The sequence below is a fragment of the Tachysurus vachellii genome, chromosome 2, assembly GCF_030014155.1.
Source record: "Tachysurus vachellii isolate PV-2020 chromosome 2, HZAU_Pvac_v1, whole genome shotgun sequence".
In the NCBI taxonomy this organism is placed as follows: domain Eukaryota; kingdom Metazoa; phylum Chordata; class Actinopteri; order Siluriformes; family Bagridae; genus Tachysurus; species Tachysurus vachellii.
The window spans coordinates 28,234,044-28,257,813 of record NC_083461.1 but is presented as its reverse complement, the minus strand read 5'-3'; the positions used below and the strand labels follow the sequence as shown (position 1 = coordinate 28,257,813).

The 23,770-nt window shown below is 40.3% G+C and overlaps 1 protein-coding gene across 1 annotated transcript in view; it reads left to right on the top strand.

The window, feature by feature from the left end:
- Positions 1-22,369, top strand: part of LOC132860525 (inactive phospholipase D5) — a 29,904-nt gene extending 7,535 nt beyond the window's left edge. The window contains exons 2-10 of the mRNA XM_060891795.1: positions 9,725-9,861; positions 13,427-13,604; positions 16,056-16,164; positions 16,260-16,387; positions 16,479-16,676; positions 18,596-18,732; positions 20,052-20,220; positions 20,824-20,914; positions 21,666-22,369. Of these exons, the coding sequence (XP_060747778.1) occupies positions 9,725-9,861; positions 13,427-13,604; positions 16,056-16,164; positions 16,260-16,387; positions 16,479-16,676; positions 18,596-18,732; positions 20,052-20,220; positions 20,824-20,914; positions 21,666-21,919 (1,401 nt within the window). The 3' untranslated portion in view covers positions 21,920-22,369. The remainder of the gene's footprint in view (positions 1-9,724; positions 9,862-13,426; positions 13,605-16,055; positions 16,165-16,259; positions 16,388-16,478; positions 16,677-18,595; positions 18,733-20,051; positions 20,221-20,823; positions 20,915-21,665) is intronic.
- The last annotated feature ends 1,401 nt before the right edge of the window (positions 22,370-23,770 follow it).

Below are 23,770 nucleotides of genomic sequence, written 5' to 3'. Positions count from 1 at the left end.
TATTAGTCAACGCTTCATTAACCTGCACCCAGTCAAAGTGGCGACTTCACCGTCACTGAGAAACGTCCCACATCACATGTTCATTAACATGCAGAAATCTTCCCCTGACTCACTCGTGTGAAAAAACTCCATCATTAACATCTCTTCAATTAAATTCACTTTGTCTGAACAAACCTGTTCAGTATGAACTGGAGCGATGTAGCCGAGGTTAAGGAAATCTCCCAGCTACAATCCATCCCTTTAAGTGTAGTTTCCTCTCCACGCCCCACGTCTCACACGTGCTGTTGATTTAGCATTAAAGTCACCTTAACTTCTTCCTCACAGATAAAAGTGTCCTTGAGGCCGCGTTCTGCCTCTCCATCACTGTCCGGCTCCAGAGCGTCAGATTAAGACACTCTGTCATGTGCGATCGGAAGATCTTCGGACTATAAATCCTGCGCTCAATCACCAGGTTTCTGGTTTCTTCATCTAATTTTTTTTCTCACTCACAGAGACACAGAGACACGCAATGACACGCCCACTTTATCTCTACGTCACCAGCAGGGGCGATATGAAACATTTGAGACGGGAAAAATAGCTAACAGACATCAGAAAGATACCTATACACATGTTGCGCTAATTAAAATGTTTGTTCAGCTCTGCGTGTGTGTGTGAGTGTGTGTGTATGTGTGTATGTCTGATGACATCACTGATTTAACCTACTAACAAATTTCTCCGTTCTTATTCCTTCATGATGTAGAGATTGCTAGCAGCTATCAGACTATAGTGGGTTTTTTTTTCTCCCTGCTTGTCCCTCGTCCTTCTGCTGAAAGCTTTCTCTGAGTAATAGCTCAGGACCTGAGGTTCTGGGTCTGGGACAGGATCCGTGTTTTTGCTCCCAGCGGACGAAGCGGATTTTCTGCCATCCTGGCTCTTCTGTCACTCTAATGGAAGTGTAATCGTCTTATCGATTAATCCGAGGCCAGTCTGTGATCAATAACACTCTCCAGGGACCGACGCGGGATCTTCAGTTTCTGCAAGACTCGCTTACCACTTAAACAAAGCCTTAATGTTCAGGACTGGTGTTCAAATCTGTGCTGTAGTGTAACAGATAGAAAGAAATTGTGAGATATTGTTTTTAACAGATGAAGGAAAGTTTTTAATAAGTGATGCAAAACCAGGCTTCTGGGGTCTCACTCTATAGCCATCAGCAGAGACGGTTTAAAGAGACTGTGTGTCTCTTTAAAACAATGTTAAAGACAAAATCACATGAAATTACATGTGCAAATGTGTGGAATGTTTATATGATCAAGTGAGTTAGTGTTGAGGTGATTATTTGGAGACGCAGAGCTGTTCTGTGTTTGGAACTTCATGTGGCTTAGCTGTTAATTATTTTTAATACACATAGCCAAAAATATGAGAGGGGGAGAGAGAGAGAGAGAGAGAGAGAGAGAGAGAGAGAGAGAAGAGGTAAAAAAGAGAAGAGAAGTGAAGGGAAGCGAAGTGAGAGAAAGAGAAGAGAAGGGTAGAGAAGCGAGAGAAAGAGAGAGAGATATAGTGGTGGGGAGAGAGAGGAAGAAAAGAGGAGAGAAGAGATAGAAAAGAGAGAGAGAGAGACAGAGAGAGAGAGAGAGAGAGAGAGAGAGAGAGAGAGAGAGAGAGAGAGAGAGAGAGAGAGAGAGAGAAAGGTTGTTTAAAAGCTGCTTGTTTTGTAGATGTTTAACATTAAATGTAGCTGCAAATGGATAAAAAGTATAAATAGTATATAAATGTACAGTATTTCTGCAGTTCTTGAGAACTCACAGTGGTGTAGAAGAAGGAAACGCTCTGAGACGTGATGATGTAACAGTGCGATCACTTCCTGTCCACATCATCACACCGCTCATACCCTCAGACCCTATTGATCACTTGTGATGATGTCGTCACCTTCTGTGATGAATTTCACTCCTTAATACTGAATCCTCATGATCATGTGAAGTGGTTTTGTGAAAGTTCAATCAAAGCAGCAGAAAATCCTGTAAACTTCCATCCTGTGTAGCTTCATCAGTCCTTCATCCAACTACAGTTTCTTCTCAGCGTCCAGCGTCTGTCTGTCATCATCCCTCCAGCACGTCCGAGTCGTCTCTGACCTCATCAACCGATCGGCTTTAGCTCCTAACATGTTTAGTTATTGATCTTTTTCTTTCACTTTCTCTTGCTGACCCTCTCAGTGTGTAAAAACATGACATGCTGGATTATAGAGGGAAGATAAACGGCTCCTGTGGACCTCAGGACAGCATGAGGGGGTTGGGATGGGACGCCGCTTTCAGGAGGATAAAGGAGTGAAAATGTTACAGAGGAATCAAATGAAACGTCCAGGAAATAAAATAATAAATGAAATAAAACAAAACATTCAGTTTAAAAAAGAGAGCAAATTAAATATCCAGAATAATAAGGAAAAGGAATCAATTGTCTGTGTGTGTGTGTGTGTGTGTGTGTGTGTTTTATGGTATTTGTTAATTTGGTGTGTGTGTATTATGGTGTGTATTAAATTATTTGTTGGTGTGAGGTGTATTATTTGTGTATATTATGGTTTGTGTGTATTGTGGTGTGTATTATGGTGTGTGTGTTTGTATTATGGTGTGTGTGTGTATTATGGTGTGTATTATGGTGTGTGTGTTTGTATTATGGTGTGTGTGTATTATGGTGTGTATTATGGTGTGTGTGTTTGTATTATGGTGTATGTGTGTGCGTGTGTGAGTGTGTGTGTATTATGGTGTGAGTGTGTGTGTGTGTGTATGTGTATTATGGTGTGTGTGAGTGTGAGTGTGTGTGTATTATGGTGTGTGTGTGTGTGAGTGTGAGTGTGTGTGTATTATGGTGTATGTGTGTGTGAGTGTGTGTGTGTTATGGTGTGTATGTGTGTATTATGGTGTGTGTGTGTGAGTGTGTGTGCTAGTATGTGTGTGTATTATGGTGTGAGTGTGTGTGTGTGTGTATTATGGTGTGTGTGTCTGTGAGTGTGTGTATTATGGTGTATGTGTGTGTGTGAATGTGTGTGTATTATGGTGTATGTGTATGTGTGTGTGAGTGTGTGTGTGTGTGTGTGTGTGTGTGTGTGTTATGGTGTGAGTGTGTGTGTGTATTATTGTGAGTGTGTCTGTGAGTGTGTGTGTATTATGGTGTGTGTTAATAATGTGGATACACACACTGTTCCCTGGACATACTCCTGATCCAGGATGAAGCTCTGTGTGAACCTGAATGAATGTATGTATCTGATGTTGTGAGTGTGTCTTGTGAATCTCTCCCTGTGAGTCACAGCTGCACTCGCATCAGCACTCGCATCATCACGGCCGCGTTCCTGTTCTTTCTGCCCACGCCGGTAGAAACCGGACGAGAGACAGTGAGCTCTAATGGACTCGATCAAATTAACAGTACGGCTTATAAAGTTATAGCAGTGAATTATTCCTGCAGCAGCAGAGACACCAAACCACCAGCCATTTAAACACAGGCGTGTGGAAGTCCTGGTGCGTTTGTGTGAGAATTTTCAGTCAGGGTTCACATAAAAAAAAACACCCTATTAGAGTTAATAAAGTGTTTACGCAGTTACACTGAGCACAAACGTCCTTCTCTGATTCCTGCTGTGGCTTTACTTAAAACAGTTTTCACTGCGTGTTAGATTTATAGTCACACGAGATATCGACTCTGTTCCTTGGATCAATTCAGAGCTATTCTGACGACGGTATATCAAACTCCGCTCGTAACCAGAGACCAGATCAGAGGCTTCATCCGGTAGCACAGTGTCTTCCTCTGAGATAAAGCAGATTCCTCAGTCACGTTATTAAATCACACATGTCGATCACGATGTTGCTCAGAGACGCTGGTTACTTCAAGGCCCTTATTCTGTGCAAAAGAAAACACATCAAAGCATGAAAGAAGATGTGTTTCTTCAATAAGTACCTGCACTTAAACATAAAATAAACTCCACTTGTATTCTGTGGATTAATTAGCACTAGCGTTAGCTCGTTGTTATATTTATTGTTTTGTCAGTAACGTAACGTACGTCAATGAAGACCTTTACTACACTTAACTTCCTCATCAGCTGTGTCTCATTAGCACGTCTCATTAGTCTTACATAAACAAAACACATACACACTCGCCTTTGTGGTCTTGCCATTTTTTTGTCTTTTCTGTTAGAGTGTTCGTCTTAAACCTGCTGACGTTGAAGTTGAAAATTGTGTTGATGTTTATTACGGCTGGTGAATATGTTTACTGAGGATCTGGAATCAGTGACGGTGCAATCTGTGTGTGTGTGTGTGTGTGTGTGTGTGTGTGTGTCTTGTGGTGTTTGTTAATGTGGTGTGTGTATGTACATGTTATGGTGTGTGTTAATGTGGGGTGTGTGTGTTATGGTGTGTGTGTTTGTGTGTTATGGTGGGTGTTAATGTGGGGTGTGTGTGTTATGGTGTGTGTGCATGTGTTTTATAGTTTGTTTGTGTGTGTTAATGTGGGGTATGTGTGTCATGGTGTGTGTTAATGTGGGGTGTGTGTGTTATAGTGTGTGTTAATGTGGGGTGTGTATGTGTGTGTGTGTGTGTGTGTGTGTGTGTTCATAAAAGCAGATTATAAGATTATAAGATCCGCACCCCAGACAAGCCTGGGTTCAGTCCTGGTTATGAAGAAGAAGTCCTCCTTTAAGAAGATCTTTGAGAACCTCCACAAATCTGTGTGTGTATCAGAGCTTCTGACATGCTTTTCAAAACAATTCATGAATTATGGATCAGGTGTATTGATAAACTCAACCATAAGCTCTTTGTGTCCTCGGGGCAAATCCATAAAAACGTCTTCTTAAGATGTGGATAAATCACCGACTTCAAAGATCTGTGTTTTTTATTCTAGTCTTCAGATCAACGTTGAGCGCATGAGCAAGTAAAATATGCACATATATAATATTAATCACACGGCTTTTATTCCCACCAGTCTGTGGAAAACCAACACACACACCATAACACACACATACACCACATTAACAAACCATAACACACACATCACATTAACACACAACATAACACACACACACACACACCCACACCACCTACAGCAATGTAAAGGAAAAGCGCTCATGCCAGGAGGCAGATTTAGCAAAAACAGCTTAAAACTGCAGGTTTTTTATTACTAGATTCAGTCTGATGGTGACGATGTCATGTCTTTAGGAGAAAGCGTAGCTGATCTCTGTATAAAAAGCTGATGATTCCTCTGTAACGTCACATCCTGAAATGTAACATCACAGTAATCCACCATTTTTTTTAAAGAATGATGTTTTTTATACGTTATAGTCAACCATAAGGTGTGGAAGTGAAATCAACAGTTTACATTTTTCTCGATTCATAATTTGTTAAAATTAAACAGTGTTTACCTATGATAGATAGATAGATAGATAGATAGATAGATAGATAGATAGTTTGTTAGCATGCAGTTTGAGCTGCAGAAAACTAGCTTGCAGAAAAAACTAGTTTGCAGAAATGTAAACTAGCAGGCAAGCTAACTAATTGAATTTTAAAGATGCATGTTACATTTTTTGACCCGAATTAGCTACAAACTCACGCTAGCTTTGCTAGTAACTAGCTGGCTAGTTTTGTTGTATCATCCTGCCAATTTTAATGAGGATAAAGATGTAGAGATGAAGCCATTTCTTTGCTGCAATTTACTGGTTAAAATTTACACATACAAGGAAACTGTCAAAAGTGACAAAAGAAATTTTCATTCTAAACCAGTTCAAAGCATGTAAAACGTGGTATTATATAAACGTTGGCTTTGTTTCATTTCTGAGCGCGGCCTCTTAGCATCTCCCTCGTTTATGTATGATTAGTTTTCTCCTCTAAACAAGACAGCTGTTGCGCAATACTCTGAAATCTGCAGTAATTACAGACACCAGGGGCCTTCACTTTTGTTTCTCTGAAGCATTATAACACCTACACTAATCTCCACACCAAGCTTCTTCAAAGCAAGATAATTCATTTAAATCGTGAAAGCTTCATTCTCCCCTCAGGCGCCATGTCAATTATTTTGTTCTATCGTGTGATTCACCGAAGCAGGCGTGAAGCGAGTCACGTATTAAATCCCGCGGACATCTGTGTGCTACAGCGAGCCACTCTCGCACAGTAACGTGCTCTCGCTGGTTTATTTTTAGGAAGATTGAACCTCCTGTGAGTCAGACCTTCAGAGATGATCCTCGATTGCGCAGAAGGAGAGCCGAGGTCGAAAGCGGTGTGTAGCGGGTCGTGTAAAACGGGTTCAGGTCTCGACACCTGTGATTGATGAGCTCACATAAAATGTAAGGTTTGGGATCATTGGTCCTGCGGTGTGTGGATAATTGATGAAATTTGTGTGCTCGCTTCTAGCTAGAGCTGCAGGTTTATAGGCCATCTGGAAGCCTACGATGTGAAGAACCACAACACAACACAGGGCATCTGTTTTGTGTCAGGTTGCATTACTGTAATGCGACGTGTAGTTCAACAGCCTCCTCAGGCTCCACAGCAGCTCCTGGAGTAACGTCTCCCCTCTGTAGCATAATATTTAATTCCTAATCACGTGACTTGCCTGAAGCTTGGAGTTTACAGAATTAAAGAAGAGTTAAAAGACATTATCACGCTTCATTTTATGTCAATTTCATCAGCAGATAAATTGGAAGGATGTATCTGTCAACTCAGCTCTGACTGTATTATCCAGTGAACGATGTTCAGCTGCGACCCGTTTATTCCGGCTAAATTAAGCCTTGAACTTCAGAGACAAGTGCATCCAATCATGACAAAAGGTATTTAAGGTGGCCAATTGCAAGTTGTTGTTCTCTTTGACTCTCCTCTGAAGAGTGGCAACATGAAGGCCTCAAAACAACTCTCACATGACCTGAAAACAAAGACTGTTCAGCACTGTGGTTTAGAGGAAGGCTACAAAAAGTTATTGCAGAGCTGTCAGTGTCCACTGTGTGTGTGTCCACTGTGAGGAACATAGTGAGGAAATGGAAGACCATAGGCACAGTTCTTGTTAACGCCAGAAGTGGCAGGCCACGTAAAATACTGGAGAGCAAAGGTGAAGGATGGTGAGAACGGTCAAAAACAGCCCACAGACCACCTCCAAAGACCTACAACATCAACTTGCTGCAGATGGTGTCACTGTGCATCGTTCAACAATTCAGCACACTTTGCACAAGGTGAAGCTGTACGGGAGAGCGAGGCGAAGGAAGCCTTTTCTGCACATATGCCACAAACCTAGTCGCTTGACGTATGAAAACGCACATTTGGACAAGCCAGCTTTATTTTGGGATAAGGTGCTGTGGAGTGATGAAACAAAGATTGGGTTATTTGGTCATAACAAGGGGTGTTATGCATGGCGGCAAAAGAACACAGCATTCCAAGAAAAACACTTGCTGCCCACAGTAACATTTGGTGGAGGTTCCATCATGCTGTGGGGCTGTGTGGCCAGTGCTGGTACTGGGAATCTGGCTACAGTTGAGGGTCGCATGGATTCCACTCAACATCAGCAGATTCTTGAGAATAATGTTGAGGAATCAGTCACAAAGTTGAAGTTACCCCGGGGCTGGATATTTCAACAAGACAATGACCCAAAACACTGCTCAAAATCTACTGGGGCATTTATGCAGAGGAACAAGTACAATGTTCTGGAACGGCCATCCCAGTCCCCAGACCTGAATATCATTGAACATCTGTGGGGTGATTTGAAGCGGGCTGTCCATGCTCGGCAACCATCAAAACTATACTGGAGATGTTTTGTAAGGAGAAATGGTCCAAAATACATTCATCCAGACACTCATTACATTCTATAGGAAGCGTCTAGAGGCTGTTATTTCTGCTAAAGGATGTTCTACTAAATATTGATGTGATTTTTCTGTTGGGGTGCCCAAATTTATAAACCTGTCTAATTTCGTTTTGATGCATATTGCACATTTTCTGTTAATCCAATAAACCTCATTTCACTACTGAAATATTACTGTGTCCTTCAGTTATTTGACAGATAATAATAAAATTGCTAATCCAAACACCCAAATATTTATAAATGAAAATAATGGAAATTATCAGGGGTTCCTAAACTTTTGCATACGACTGTAAATAGATAGATATACAGATGGACAAACAGGGGATAGATAGATAGACGGATGGACGGACAGGCAATAGATAGATAAATATTTCAACACAAGCACAGCTTTAATGGCAAAAAAACAAATAAATCAGGAAGACGAAATACAGATTTGAGAGGAAAACAAAATGTTTTTTTTCTCTCAAATGTAATAATTTTACATAAAAGCAAGCACAAGGTTTAGCAAGACTTCATTGGTCCTTCTGGAGAACAGCCAAATCTCTGGTGCAGTGAATGAACGAGGTTCACTAGGTGAAGTAAAGACTTGTCTGTCTGATAGCGTTGATGGTTTTCGACTCGATCCAATCCATTTGGACTTGGATTTGCTTTTGTCCCCTGATTTGATTTTAGCTCCAGCCTGTTAAACATGTCCTGAGGTTTTAAGGTTTAATAACAGTTTGATTTGAGTTTGTGATGATTTAAACCCACAGTTTGCATGTTGCTAATATGGTAGCTAGTAGTTTGACCCAAGCTAATGTCAGACACCAGAAGTCTTGCTTTTTGTCACGTCATGGTTTTGGTTGCGTGTGTTCTTGCTGTTCTTGCTGTGGAATAATTACTGCTCATGCTGATGGCCTGCGCTGCACTCGGGGCTCTGCGGGCCGACAGGATTGGGCTGCATCTGGACATTTGGTGGTATTGATTCTGGCTCTGTGTTGTAATTAACACTGGCAGAAGCTCAGCATAGCACAGGTCTGTCTCCTAGGCACCATTGTTCAGAGTAAACAGTAAGACAATGGCTTTGTAACAGTCAGAGGCAAAGCTGGAGATTTAAGGACAGAAGAGCTCAGGCTTTGCTGTGTCTTATTAACTTAGAGAGAGAGAGAGAGAGAGAGAGAGAGAGAGAGAAGATGGTGAGTGAAGATAGATAGATAGATAGATAGATAGATAGATAGATAGATAGATAGATAGATAGATAGATAGATTAGCTACAAACTCACGCTAGGTTTGCTAGTAACTAGCAGGCTAGTTTTGTTACAGCCTGCCATTTTTAATGAGGATAGATAGATAGATAGATAGATAGATAGATAGATAGATAGATAGATAGATAGATAGATAGATAGATAGATAGATCTTTACGTTCAGGGTTCTACATTTCTCTGGAGTTGTGGTGTTTGTATTATCTGTTAGGAAAAATGTCGTATTAAATTGAGAGTAAATGAAGAACAGAAGTTTTGCTCTCCGACGATTTGAGCCCATCTCATCACTCTACTAAACCTAGAGCTTTTCAAGGGTGAAGATGAAGACAGAGGAGTTTAGTGATGATGAATGATCTGTTATTCTTCCTTTATTAAATCTCCAGAGTAGAAAATCCACAATAGGAATCAATGAGATCGCTGAATTTTCTCTCTCAGCTCAGGTGTGACGAACATCAGACAAAACTTTATTTACTCCTTTGTTCATTTTTACTAACTGGCCAAATAATTGTTACATTATTTACTGTAGATTTATGTTGTTATTTATTGTACATTTATTGAAACAGAGCTAGAATTTACATTATTTATTCACTCACTTCTCGTTGTCGGTGTGAAACAGAGCCTCATCCACAGAGCACCAAAATAACTCTGAATCAATGTGTGTGTTTTCTGGTTGTTTTCCTTTTTTTTTCCAGTCTCAGCAGAAATGCATCGTGATCTTTGCTCTCGTGTGCTGCTTCGCCGTCCTGGTGGCGTTGATATTTTCAGCCGTGGACGTGCTGGGAGAAGACGAAGACATCCTCAAAGGCGATAACTGCAGCGATATCTGCCAGTAAAGCTCTTTATCTTTAACTGCATTTCTATCATAGATTTCACAGAGGTTTTATTTTACTCTCTGATTGTATTTAATTGATTAGAATTTAAAAAAAGAACTTTTTTTAATCGTGAATGAAAAGTTGTTTTCAGTTTGCAGACATTTATTTTTGTATTTATGTGTTTGGTTGGTTAGAGAGCTTAAATATCATGAGGAATACTGTATATATTGTATATCATAGAAAAGTATCGTGATATGATATTTTTTTTCATATCGCTCTGCCCCTGACCCTCAGCAGCAGCTTCAGTTGTGTGTAAATCAGGCTCGTATTTAAGGCTTATCGCTGTAAATTTCTGTAAGTTTCGACTTCTTGGTATTTCGTTATTATTTCTAACATACATTTCTGGTTAATGATCACGGTATCAGTCCAAACTGTAAGTACGGAGCTCTGCTGTGATGTGAACGCCTCGACGTGAGATCGGTTATTAGCGTCTTTTAGCTAGCGTGACCTCCATCATAATCGTGCTCACCCCCACATCTCACAGCTGATGCGGATTGTTATCCAGAACGTTTTCCGGACGCAGACGTTTTCCTCGTCTTCCCCCGAGCTCCCTGGCTTCCATTTCCTCCCTAATAAGTCTACAAAATGTCATTTGGAGCTCCAAATTGATTCGGCTCCGGTCCAAGCGGGGGTTGCTTGTTCTCGCTGGAGGTGGGAATTGTTTTCAGGAGCAAAATGCCGAGTACAAGAAATGTCAGAGAGCACTGATTGGAATCTAAAAGAAAGTGAAGAGTTATCAATGTTGGTTATGTTTTTTATGTAAGAACATGAGTCATGGTCATGAGAGTTGGCACGGAACACACACACATACATACACACAGGCCCAGGTTTACTTATTGATCCAAATATAGAGTCAGAATATTCTTTAGAGTGTGTGTGTGTGTGTGTGAGAGAGAGAGAGAGAGAGAGAGAGAGAAAGAAGGACAGAGGGTTTTGCATTTCTTTTTTCAGCAACACAAGCTGCTTCTTTTTTTTTTTTGTCTTTTTGTGTGTGTGGGTGAATATCTGTGTGTGTGGTAGTCTGTGTGTGTGTGTCTGTCTGTTTGTCTGTCTGTCTTCAGACTGAGAATATAAAAGTCTCTCAGGTCCATACTGTGATGTGCCTCAGGTCCTTGATCTGATGTCTCTCAGGTCCATGGTGTGACATGTCTCAGGTTCATGGTGTGACATGTCTCAGGTTCATGGTTTGACGTGTCTCGGGTCCAGGTGTGACATGTCTCAGGTCCATGTTTTGATGTCTCTGAGGTCCATGATGTGACGTGTCTCAGGTCCATGGTGTGATGTGTCTCAGGTCCATGGTGTGACGTGCCTCTGGTCCACGATGTGACGTGTCTCAGGTCCATGGTGTGACGTGTCTCTGGTCCATGATGTGACGTGTCTCAGGTCCATGATATGACGTGTCTCAGGTCCAGGGTGTGATGCATCTCAGGTCCATGATGTGACGTGTCTCAGGTCCATGATGTGACATGTCTCAGGTCCAGGGTGTGATGCGTCTCAGGTCCATGATGTGACGTGTCTCAGGTCGATGGTGTGACGTGCCTCTGGTCCACGATGTGACGTGTCTCAGGTCGATGGTGTGACGTGCCTCTGGTCCATGATGTGACGTGTCTCAGGTTCATGATATGACGTGTCTCAGGTCCAGGGTGTGATGCATCTCAGGTCCATGATGTGACGTGTCTCAGGTCCATGATGTGACATGTCTCAGGTCCAGGGTGTGATGCGTCTCAGGTCCATGATGTGACGTGTCTCAGGTCGATGGTGTAACGTGTCTCAAGTCCATGATGTGACGTGTCTCAGGTCCAGGTGTGACATGTCTCAGGTCCATGGTGTCACGTGTATCAGGTACATGGTTTGATATACAGTGATTACTGGCATAGCAGTAAATCTAATCACGTGGGTTTGAATACCAGTGATGGAGGCTGATATCGATTCCAACCCTTTTAATGGCATGGTGTGTAATGTAATATTAAACGTCTTGCTCATCGGCTTAAAAGAAGACTCATAAGATTTATAGATGTAAGGCTTTTATCTGAAGAGAGATGATGAGGTGAGTCGACTGTGTGTGTGGATGGAAATCATACAGACCACAAGATGAGATTTTTGCTCATACTTGCGTAATTGTATTCATTGCAGTTTGAGGGCGTAATTAGTAACTAAATCCGATCTGGATTTAATGTTGGATTTAATGGAGCAGAAATAAAACACAGCCATTTCCCTTCAGCTGGAGCTCATTTAGTGTCTCAAACCCATCGGGGAGGTTTGCAGGGAAATTCCCACAACGCAAACCAGGAAACAATGAAAAGGAGATGACTTTTTTGTTGTTATTGATTTTTTTTATACTCTGATCTTTAAAAAAAAAAAAAAGTTTGTTTTAGCAACACAAAAAAAGCGATTCATGATTTTTTTTTTGGGCGTCTTGAAATTGAACAAATGGGTTTTGAGCCTCCAAACTACAACAAGCAAACAAACAAACAAACAAAAAATAAAAAAGTAAAAAAGATAGAAAAAAATTTATGAAAATAATCCTCATAGATTTACAGATATCAGAACATTTTTAGTTTCACTCCATCATTAGAAATAAAACATGAACCTTTAGGATGCTGCTCAAAAAACAATTTTATTTAAAGGTTAAAAACAGAAGAAATTATTTTCACCATTAACAACTGGTTTGATTTATGAGATTCTGGAAACTTCCAAACCATCAGGGAGACCAGCAGCACAATGCATCCTGGGTAAATTGGAAAGAGCACAATACCTTAGAAAATCCCAAAGCAGCAATTAATCCCAGCTGCATGTTGCAGCTCAATACTAACTCTGTTTGTGCCTCATAGCTTTGACTCCAAATAAATTTCATATTACGGATGAAGCTCACGACTAATCAATAACAAGATGCTGCTTTCCGTCTGTTTCTTGTATTCCTGCTGATGCGCCGCTTCATCAGTGCGCTGAATCTCTCGGGCAAGGAGGCGAAGATCGATGGCTGCGTCCGTTTTGCTTGTGTCTGAGGAATTAAAGTGTAGATGGAGTTTACACTTGTCTATTAAATCAGCTTTCTGATGCTCTTTATTTGGGGATTTTACAAGTCAGAATAAATTCCTGTAGTCTGAAAAGGCTCATTTTCCTGTCTAACATAAACAACATACTGAATCTAATCTACAGAATATACTGTAGGCACCAAATAACACACTGTTTATCCGTTTTATTCCTGAAACATAAACCACTTGACGTCCCTAGTTTTTGTTTTACACACCTTGCGTAAAATTATTTTCCTTTTCATTTTAAACTAAAAAATCATCTGAATGAGTTGAATCTCTTTTTAAAGGTTCTTCGGTTGTTCATCTATTAAAAACAATTCCAAAAATCCTTTTTATGATGCTAAGCCCAACTAATTAGCCAATAAACCTACTTTATTTTTTAACAATGTACCAAAAAACACAGGTTCAGATATTTGGAGTTTGTTCCACATCATGTGTAAGACCTAGTTAAGGTCTGAACGACGGTTTTGGTGTCTCTTGTGCACAGGGTGGTGCTTGTGGAAAATATCCCAGAAGACATCTCTATTTCTCACGAGGGTACGACGTCCCTGACTGCGGGACTCCACGGCCTTCTTGACCTGGCTCAGAAATCAGTGGAGGTCGTGTCACCGTTGTGGGATCTGAACTCCACAGAGCAGGATGCTCGATTTCCTCAAGCCAAGCAGGTTTGTTTTACCTTCACATTTATAATTTCCATGTAACTATTTCTAGAAGAACTGAAAGAAAAATAAAATTTTTATAGCATAATGTGTCAGTCCAGAAGCAATACAAACATCTACCTGAATGGAGTAATGTAGCGGCGCTTTAGCCTTTTAGTCACTCCAGTTCTCTGACATATTCATTAAAAAAGCTTTAATTTTTATGTTAATATTGAGACCGTCATCATCTCGCTCATGGTCTTGGGTATGACATTGAATTTGGGAGAGCTGCAAAAACTAATGCTGTAAGAATGTAGTGTCATGCAGTGCTAAATCCCACACAGCCGTTTTTAACATCTGGAACTCACTTTGTCAGCAAGCTGTTGGCTTTATTACTGGTTATAAAGGAAATTCAGACTGGTTTGAAGAGGCAGACTTGTGCTCAGAAACGTCACCTCTGAAAAACCTCTCCTGCCTACACCGTGTGACATTAAAGGACCAGAACTTTCCCTGGGATTCTCCGTGGCAAGCTGTTTATTTCATGCTGAATCGTGTCTCCCGACGCTGATCTGAAACCCTGAACTCATTAGAGAGGAGAGTCGTGGAGCTCTAATCGATCCCCCTCTAGCTGTTTTGGCAGGCTGCAAATTGCACTCAGAGCGGCTTGCGCAGATCTAATCGCTCGGGCTGGGACGCAGAAGCTTTCCTTGCAGCACCGCAGATTGGTTTCTGAACTGCGAGATTACGGAGAGGAACGATGCTGAGATCTGGCTCGAGAGAACGATGCTGATTTATCAGAAACCCACTTGCGTCATGTGATACATAGAAAAAAATCCTCGCTCGTTATTTTCAAAGCATCAAACGTGACACGATTCTGGTGCTGAATTAAAATGACCTCATTGCGAGCTTCTCTGGAATCATCCTTTGTGTTTCCTCAGGCAGGATGAGTCACAGATGAAAGTGAAAAGCAAAGCTGAGTGGATGCGAGGATTGTAAATTGATTTACAGAAGCTTATCACTATGAAATACTGTAGAAACTTTCTTTTATAATTCAGTTAAAGGTTTACTACATTACCAATGATGCCATTCTCCCTGATTATAGTGTTGGAGTTCATCTCTAAGTTCTCAACAGAACGAGGCAGCGGCATTCTGTGCTAATCTTTCGCCAGACGTGAACTTAATCGCGCTCATCATTTAAACTCTCCATCGTGTAACCCTGGAATTCTGGGATGTTGAGTCCAGTATTAAGCGTACAGACCAGCGTGAGAAATGAAGCTCTGAAATGAACAGTTGTTGCATCCGAAATCGCACACTTACACACTAGTCTACACCTTTGTAATATAAATACAGCTTTGCTTATGTAGCACAAAATGGGTGGGGCTACCAGGCATTGACAATGGATGATAAAAAATTTCAAGATGGCTGACAACACTCCGGTAAACGAGTGTCGTTGTTTTTAAATTAGGTCGCGCACATTTGTGTGATTTTTTTTGTGTAATATTTAAAAATGTACTGTATATACCTTTACAAGTAAATGGCATAGACTTTCTGCTAGTAAAAAACTGTTAAAATTCCATTTGAGCAGCAAAAATACCCTTCTAACATTAATCCACCAGCCAGTAGTGTGCATAGTGTAAGTACGTAGTGTGTTGTACATTTGGGACGCAGCTAGTTAAACCTGATCTTTAGCTGCTAACTTGTCACAGGAATCATTAGAATTATGAACTAACTAAGAAATTAGCCTCATAATCACCAAATATGTCACAAGGTTTTCACTAGAAACAGACATTTCATTTTCAGTGTGGTGTTTTCAGAAATAAAGAGATAGAACTAGCAAAACCTCGACATTTCTTGAAGTGTGGGTTTATGATCTATAGAAGATGATAACACATGTTTTTGTAATTCTTTACCTTCCTCTGGATCCCCAGTGCCTCGTTTTGCTCCAGTCTAAAACCTGGCCTTCTGCACTGTATATAAAGCTGTAAATTATAGAGTACACAGATTCAGCGTTTCCCTCAGGAACGTATACGGCTCTGTGCAGCTAAATTATTTAATATAATAGGTAAGTGTAAAAGAAGGGAACAAACCAATAAAAATTAATCTCTTGTTGTGACTCTGTTCAGTGTGGAGAGAGAGACAGTGTGGAGAGAGAGATTGTATAGAGAGAGAGTGTGGAGAGAGATATTGTCTAGAGAGAGAGTGTGGAGCGAGCGAGTGTGGAGAGATACAGTGTGAAGAGAGATACAGTGTGAAGAGACAGTATGGAGAAAGACAGCGTGGAGAGATACAGTGTGAAGAGACAGTATGGAGAAAGACAGCGTGGAGAGATACAGTGTGAAGAAAGACAATGTAAAGAGAGAGAATGGAGAGAGACAGTATGAAAAGAGACAGTATGGAGAGAGACAGTATGGTGAAAGCCAACATGAGACCTGATGATTTTTTTGACGTTTTTACAGGCTCTCCTCCTCTCACCCACAGGGCCGACTGTTACTCCACCGCTTGATGGGTCTGAAAGCTCAGGGTGTTCAGCTGAAGGTAGCCAGCGGGATGCCGTCGTCCCCGGAGCTCGAGCTGCTCTCTCATTACGGTCAAAACAACAACAATCTGAATCAGGCTCAAACCTGAAATGATAACACATATATATTCCAAATGAAGTGTTATTAATGACGGTTTCTGGTGTAGGTGCGGATGTGCGTTATCTGAACATGACGGCCCTCACTAAAGGTGAGCTCCATTCCTCTTTCTGGGTGGTGGACAGGAAGCACATGTACATCGGCAGCGCTGCTATGGACTGGAGATCCATGTCTATGGTGAGACACACACTACAAATCTGGAGAATCAAACCTCACCAGTGTTTTACTTATTAGTGCTCAAGATCTTTAACCCTTTACTGTGTGGCAGCTGAAGGAGCTCGGCGTCATCTTTTACCAGTGCAGATGTTTGGCTGTGGACCTGCACAGGATCTTCAACCTCTACTGGCAGCTGGAGTACAAGGAGTTTGTTCCTTCGATATGGTCCAAGCGGCTGAGCGCCCTCTACAGCAAGGACGAACATTTTTCTTTTTATCTCAACGGCTCCCAGGCCAAAGCCTACGTTTCGGTGAGCATAAAAAAAAGAGGTTACTTATGGTCAGGATTGTAACCAGAATGACTCAGTGTTCTTATAGCTAGTTACTGGCACAATAGTTAGTACAAAAACACAATCACTTTGCGAGCAAAATGCAAGCTGACTAATCTAGCTAGCTAGCTAACTAATGCTAGTTAATGCTAGCTGATGAAAAATGGGAAGAATAGCACATTATTTATTTAAGGCTCCACAATAACAGACTGTGGTGTATTGTGTACGTTAAATATAGTTGTATAGCAGTTTGTCAGTTTGTTGTGATTAGCTTGTTAGGATTAGCTCCTGTGTACTTGATGGTGGGCTGCTAAAGAAAGAGCATTATTCATCTCTTTGTTTTTTTCTTTTCTTTTCTTCAAACATCAACTGGTTATTTTTGCTGGTCTCAAAGTTTACCTGAAACTGACATCAAGCTAGCATTAGTAGCATTTTGTATACACTGTAATTGACAAGTAGTTTACTCATAGACTTCAACTAATGCAAACTACAGCAGGTTTTTCTCATTTTAACAACTTCAGAGCTGATTTTTTAGTCATTACAACAAAAATGACTTTCTAATCCTTGATAAACCATTTTATATTTCAATTATTTTCACATCCACTGCAGCAGGTTCCATTTGTTAACTGCGAAACAGCATTTAAGTGACATATTTTTAAGGTCGATTACTGTATCGTTTTAAACCATGTTAAAGGAGATTTTAATAGAAGAGTCTTTGCTCAGATCCAGTGAGACGCCACGCTTGGACTCATCAAAAAATAAATCTCGGACTCGTCGTAAATAAATCTCGCTCATCTCTGATCGATGGCTTCTTAAAAATTCCCAGAAAAAAGCTGGTGATTTATTGTCCTGTGGAGCTCACAGGCAGTAATCAGTCTCATGTTCGCAGCCTGTGAGCAAGGTCTCTTCTGAAAGATATATTTGGACACTGAGAACTTCTCCATCTTTTCCCAGAAAGTAGAAGATTGATGACTGATTCCAGCGTTTGAAGGTTAAAGGCTTTTGGGCATCATGTGGAAGAGGTTTTAGAGAGTTTTTAACATTTGCCACATTACATAAAGAGATGTTCCATTATTAATATTGTTCATAAATTCATTCATTAATGAATAGAGATGGTCGACGTAACTACAAGTAAAAGCTGTCCTGTTTTAACTGTAACCACGGTGATGTTGACCTAACGAATAGTGCATCTGATCCCAGGTTTATATTCTTAAGTTGCGTTCGCACAACTGCAAGTCGCTGTACTATGAAGTCGTCAGTAGACGTTTCTATCCTACTACCGGTTGCCATAGTAACAATATTTATCAGCGGTTGACGCTGCTAGCGTTCCAGATTGAGATTTTCTCAAAGTTAAATTATTACATTCTGATAGGAGATTTGGCGTTTGACATTCCACAATTCTTCCAATTTTAGTATATAGAAGTTATTTAAAAATACTTTGTAATATTTCAATTCAACAATATGAATGTTCTAAATTCTCAAAGCTTTAGGAAAGGTATAATTTTATTACAGTTTGTTGTGTGTTGTAACACTGAACAAGTTCAGCAGTTTAAAAAGAAAAGTAATTCTCAATTAAAGCAACCTCATTAAATTCTGCATTCGGAAGTGTTTGGAAGTTTTGTTACTGTTGCCAGAAATTTAGTGTTTTAAAGGATCTGAAAGTTTTCTATTCTAAAATTCTTAGAACTTTTTGAATTTCAAAATCTTAAAAATAAATAAATGTAAATGATAACAAGGCCTGCCCTGTCTCCATAACATGAAATGTTGCTATAATTTTACTGCAACAGGTGCTTAGTCTAAACTAATATGTTCATATAATTAAAAGAAAAAAATGAGTGAGAGAGAGGAAGAGAGAGAAAGAGAGAGAGAGATATTGTTGTAATATTGTTGTTGTGTGTCAGAGCTCCCCAAACATGTTCCGCCCTAAAGACCGTACCACGGACATCGAGGCGATTTTCCGCGTCATTCAGGAGGCCAAGCGTTTCATCTATATATCCATGACGGATTACCTGCCTCTCCTGAGCAGCAGCACACACAGGTGAGTGTAATATATGAGCTTCTGTCCTGTACCTGTCACCTGTACCGGTACCTGTCATCTGTACCTGTCACCTGTACCTGTCACCTCTACCTGTACCTGTCATCTGTACCTGTAACCTGTACCTGTCATCTGTACCTGTCACCTCTACCTGTACCTGTACCTGTCACCTCTACCTGTATCTGTCACCTGTACCTGTCACCTCTACCTCTACCTGTACCTGTCACCTCTACCTGTACCTGTACCTGTCACCTCTACCTGCACCTGTCAACTGCACCTGTCATCTGTACCTGTCATCTGTACCTGTACCTGTCATCTGTACCTGTCACCTGTACCTGTTACATGTACCAGTCACCTGCACCAGTCACCTGTACCTGTCCCCTGCACCAGTACCTGTCACCTGCACCAGTACCTGTCACCTGCACCTGTACCTGTCACCCGTACCTGTCACCTGCGCCAGTATCTGTCACCTGCACCAGTACCTGTCACCTGCACCTGTCACCTGCACCTGTACCTGTCATCTGTACCTGTCACCTGTACCGGTCACCTGTACCGGTCACCTGTACCTGTCACCTGCACCTGTACCTGTCACCTGTACCTGTCACCTGTACCTGTCACCTGCACCTGTACCTGTCATCTGTACCTGTCACCTGTACCGGTCACCTGTACCTGTCACCTGCACCTGTACCTGTCACCTGCACCTGTACCTATCACCTGCACCTGTACTTGTCATCTGTACCTGTCACCTGTACCGGTCACCTGTATCTGTCACCTGCACCTGTACCTGTCACCTGCACCTGTACCTGTCAGCTGCACCTGTACCTGTCACCTGTACCTGTCACCTGCACCTGTACCTGTCACCTGCACCTGTACCTATCACCTGCACCTGTACTTGTCATCTGTACCTGTCACCTGTACCGGTCACCTGTACCTGTCACCTGCACCTGTACCTGTCACCTGCACCTGTACCTATCACCTGTACCTGTCACCTGTACCTGTCACCTGCACCTGTACCTGTCACCTGCACCTGTACCTATCACCTGCACCTGTACTTGTCATCTGTACCTGTCACCTGTACCGGCCACCTGTACCTGTCACCTGCACCTGTACCTGTCACCTGCACCTGTACCTGTCACCTGCACCTGTACCTGTCACCTGCACCTGTACCTGTCATCTGTACATGTCATCTGTACCTGTACCTGTCATCTGTACATGTCACCTGCACCTCTGGTGCAGTGAAAGGTGCACTGACACGTCTCTGGTTCAGTGTGTGTTTAATGTGTAGCTTCGGTTGTACTCAGGCTTGTCGTTTGTTATTACAGTAAATACTGGTCACGTATCGACGGCATGCTGCGTGAGGCTTTGATCCTGAAGCACATCAAAATGCGTCTGCTTATCAGCTGCCGAGAGCAAACGCACGCGCTCACCTTCAACTTCCTGTGGTCCTTACAAAGTCTCTGCGTCCAGACAAACAGCTGCTCCATGGAGGCGGTGAGTAGGCTGTCATATAATAATAATAATAATAATAATAATAATAATAATAATAATAATGATAATAATAATAATAATACTTCTGCTAATAAAAATAATAATAATAATGATAATAATACTACTACTAATAATAATAATAGTACTACTACTACTTCTACTAGTACTACTACTACTACTACTACTACTACTACTACTACTAATAATAATAATAATAATAATAATAATAATAATAATAATAAAATGTGGGTCTTTATGTGATAAATCTATCAATAACTTGAGTGATGATAAAAAAATGGTATATTTGTTTAAATGAAAACGTTTAGTTTTAATGAAAGTAGTCTGACACCTAGTGGTGTTTAGCTGTAAGTGCAAGTGAAATATTCATGTCGTGTAAAACAGAATATTACAAAATTTGCGTTTTCAGCATTTTTTAAAGAGTTTTGTATAAAACTGTAATTCTCACAATGATTCTACTGTGAAATACTTAAAAGTGACTCAGTAGTTTATTCCTCACATGACTCTTTCTTTCCCTTCACACCACTATAAGGAACTTCCTTCATATTTCGTGGTCAGGTATCTTCACATGTGTTTGTTTCTGTGCAGAGGTTCTTCAGTCCTCGGGTGCGAGATGACGGTTCAGCTCAAGGAGTCCAGCATCACAGATACGTGGTGACTGATAACTCAGTGTATATAGGTGATCATCAGCAATCCTTCTTTATAAAACATGCTCTTTATGATAAACAGGTGATGGGTCCATCAGAGCGACAAGAACTCTAGTCTAATAGTAAAATGAATTAACAAACATTTAAGTAAAACATTTACTTTGGGACAATTTGTTGTAGTTCTACGGTTAAAACTTCTTGCAATTTTAGCATGTAGAATTTTTCCCCACCAAATTCTATATTTCTGTATTTTGTTTCATTCAGTTTAGATGGTTTATGTATTGTTGACGTTCCGTTTTGAAACGCACAGAAATTTCTGAATTTGAAAAATGGTTCAAAAAGAATCTTTAAAACTTTAAAGGATTCCATGTTAAAATTCTTACAACTTTAGGAATCTTTTTTTTTGATGTTTCGTTATTGTAACACGAGTGATGTTTTTAACAAACGCTTTGTACTATTTAAACCTTTAAAATGTAGAGAATATAAGAATTTAGAACTTTTCGTTGCGTAGAAAAATGTTCCAGGAAAACGAAACGTCTTACAAATATTTTAAATTCCTTTGCTGATGAAATATGTTTTATTTCAGGAATAATTCTGGCGTGAATTCTGCTCTGTGAAACCTTTGTGTTTGTGTGTGCATGTATGTGTGTGTATTTGTGTGTGTGTGTGTTTGTGTGTGTTTGTGTGTGTATGTGTGTGTATGTGTGTTTGTGTGTGTATATGTGTGTGTCTGTGTATGTGTGTGTGTGTGTGTGTGTGTGTGTGTGTGTTTGCTCTGAGCAGGGAACCTAGACTGGGTTGGGAATGAGTTTGTGTTTAACGCTGGAGCAGGACTCGTGGTCAGTGAGCCGGGGAGAAGCTCCACGCTGACGGAGCATCTGAAGTCTGTGTTCGATAGAGACTGGCGCTCGGTTTACGCTAAACCTCTTCAGCCCAACAAGATTCCTACCTGCAGCTCGAACACCGTCACCACCGATGTGTCTAAAGGTCACACAGGTCACATGGAGGACACGGGGAGTCCGAACGCCTCTCTGTAAGAGCGAACTGCTGTCAGAAGCACTGACAGACTGAATCGACTCATTTCGTACCGAGTCCTTACTCGTGCCATCTCTGCACTCTGTTCAGTTCTCTCACTCATTTCTTATCTATTCTAAAGAGGGTGAAAAACTACTGTGTTTTTTTGTTGTTTTTGTTTCATAACAGACCTCAGTGCTTATAATCGAACTTGAAACCTGCCTCGTTATCCTTTATATTTACCTTTAATTTGGCCCCTTAATGTAAACGACATGAAAACGCATTGTTTACTGCCTTTATATCTGAGAATAGACGTCAAGATGAGAAACACTTTATACGTCTAAAGCGTTATACATCAACTTTATTATTTCTGTAGATAAAATAACAACAAAAAGAAAAGTCATTAGAGATATGACAAATAGAGATAGATAGATAGATAGATAGATAGATAGATAGATAGATAGATAGATAGAAATCAGTACTGCACATTAATTACTGAAGAATCATCTCTTTCATTGTGATTATTTGTTTGTTTTGTTTGCTACCTTTTCAAATAATTTCATAAATAAAAGCAAGCAATCAACTATTTATTTATTTATTTATTCTTTTGTTTGTTTATTTGTTCATTTATTTAATTTTATTTATTTAATAAATTTTTTTTTTTACCTTGATAAGCAGGTCACAAACTTCATTTGTTTATCTACTTACCCACTTATTTGTTCATTTGTGTATTTAAGAGTTTGTTTATTTTCTTAAGTATGCACGTATTTATTTATTTATGTTTGAATTCATTTGTTTGCTTGTTTGTTTATTTGCTTGTTTGTTTAGTCTCGGTATTGGAGGTCACATGCTTATTTGCATAGCCACACCCCCTTCCCCAAGTCTTTAGTCCCTACATCACTGTACTGTATCTCACTCATCTGCTTTGTTTTGTAGTGAGCTGGATTTTTAACCACAGAGGTGTGAAAGACAAGACACTTCTCACTGAATGTAGCAGCCAGCAACTCTGCTTTGAAACTGAACATGACATTGTCCACGTTTTGCTGTGGGATTGTTGCATTTATTCTTTCTTCAGCTTCTACGATGCACATTTCGATGTTAGAATAACAGTAAAGGACAGAGACTGTATATTTTTCTATTAGACGACTTTCTCTAATTCTTCATCACGACTTCTTTTACATCATTTTTTCATCATTTCTAAGGGGAAATTTTATAATTTTATATACACTAAGATTAAGTTTTGTGTTATTTAAACATATGTCTAGAGCACAGACCAAAGCCTGGAGGCGAGTAATGTCATTTATGCGTCGCTCTTCATCTTCATCCTGAATGTATCTTATTTAAAGCATGAAGTGAAATCGGCTGCTGTGGTATGTACATTTCGGGGGTGCCAAAACTTTCTGCTCACGCTGCTGTATCGTCTTGGTCTTCCAGTTAATCTCGGGTGCCTCTGCTCTGGGGGGGACTCATCTCTGCTTTGTTAATTTAGTTTAAGCAACTTTTAAACAGGTTTTAGTTTTAGAGTTTAAATTTTTATTTTAAAAATTGAATTGTAAAGAAGTGAAACAGCACAAAGCCAAGCACAGGGCTACAACAAGAACTCTCTGGACCTGCGACCTGCCATGGCAACAGCATAGCGACGTGACGAGGGATTTTTGTTTGCTTTCGTTTGTTTGTTTTATGTTTGTTTTTACGAAAAAATCTTTAAAGAATTTAGAATTTTTTAAATAACGATTTAGTTTTAAAACATTGTGACATTTTTAAAAAAATCCTTTAGAACTTTAGAATTTCAAACTTTAGAATATTTAAAAAAACGTTTACATTTTGTAAAACATTAAAGATTCTAAAGTTTCAAAAATTAAATGTAGAACGTA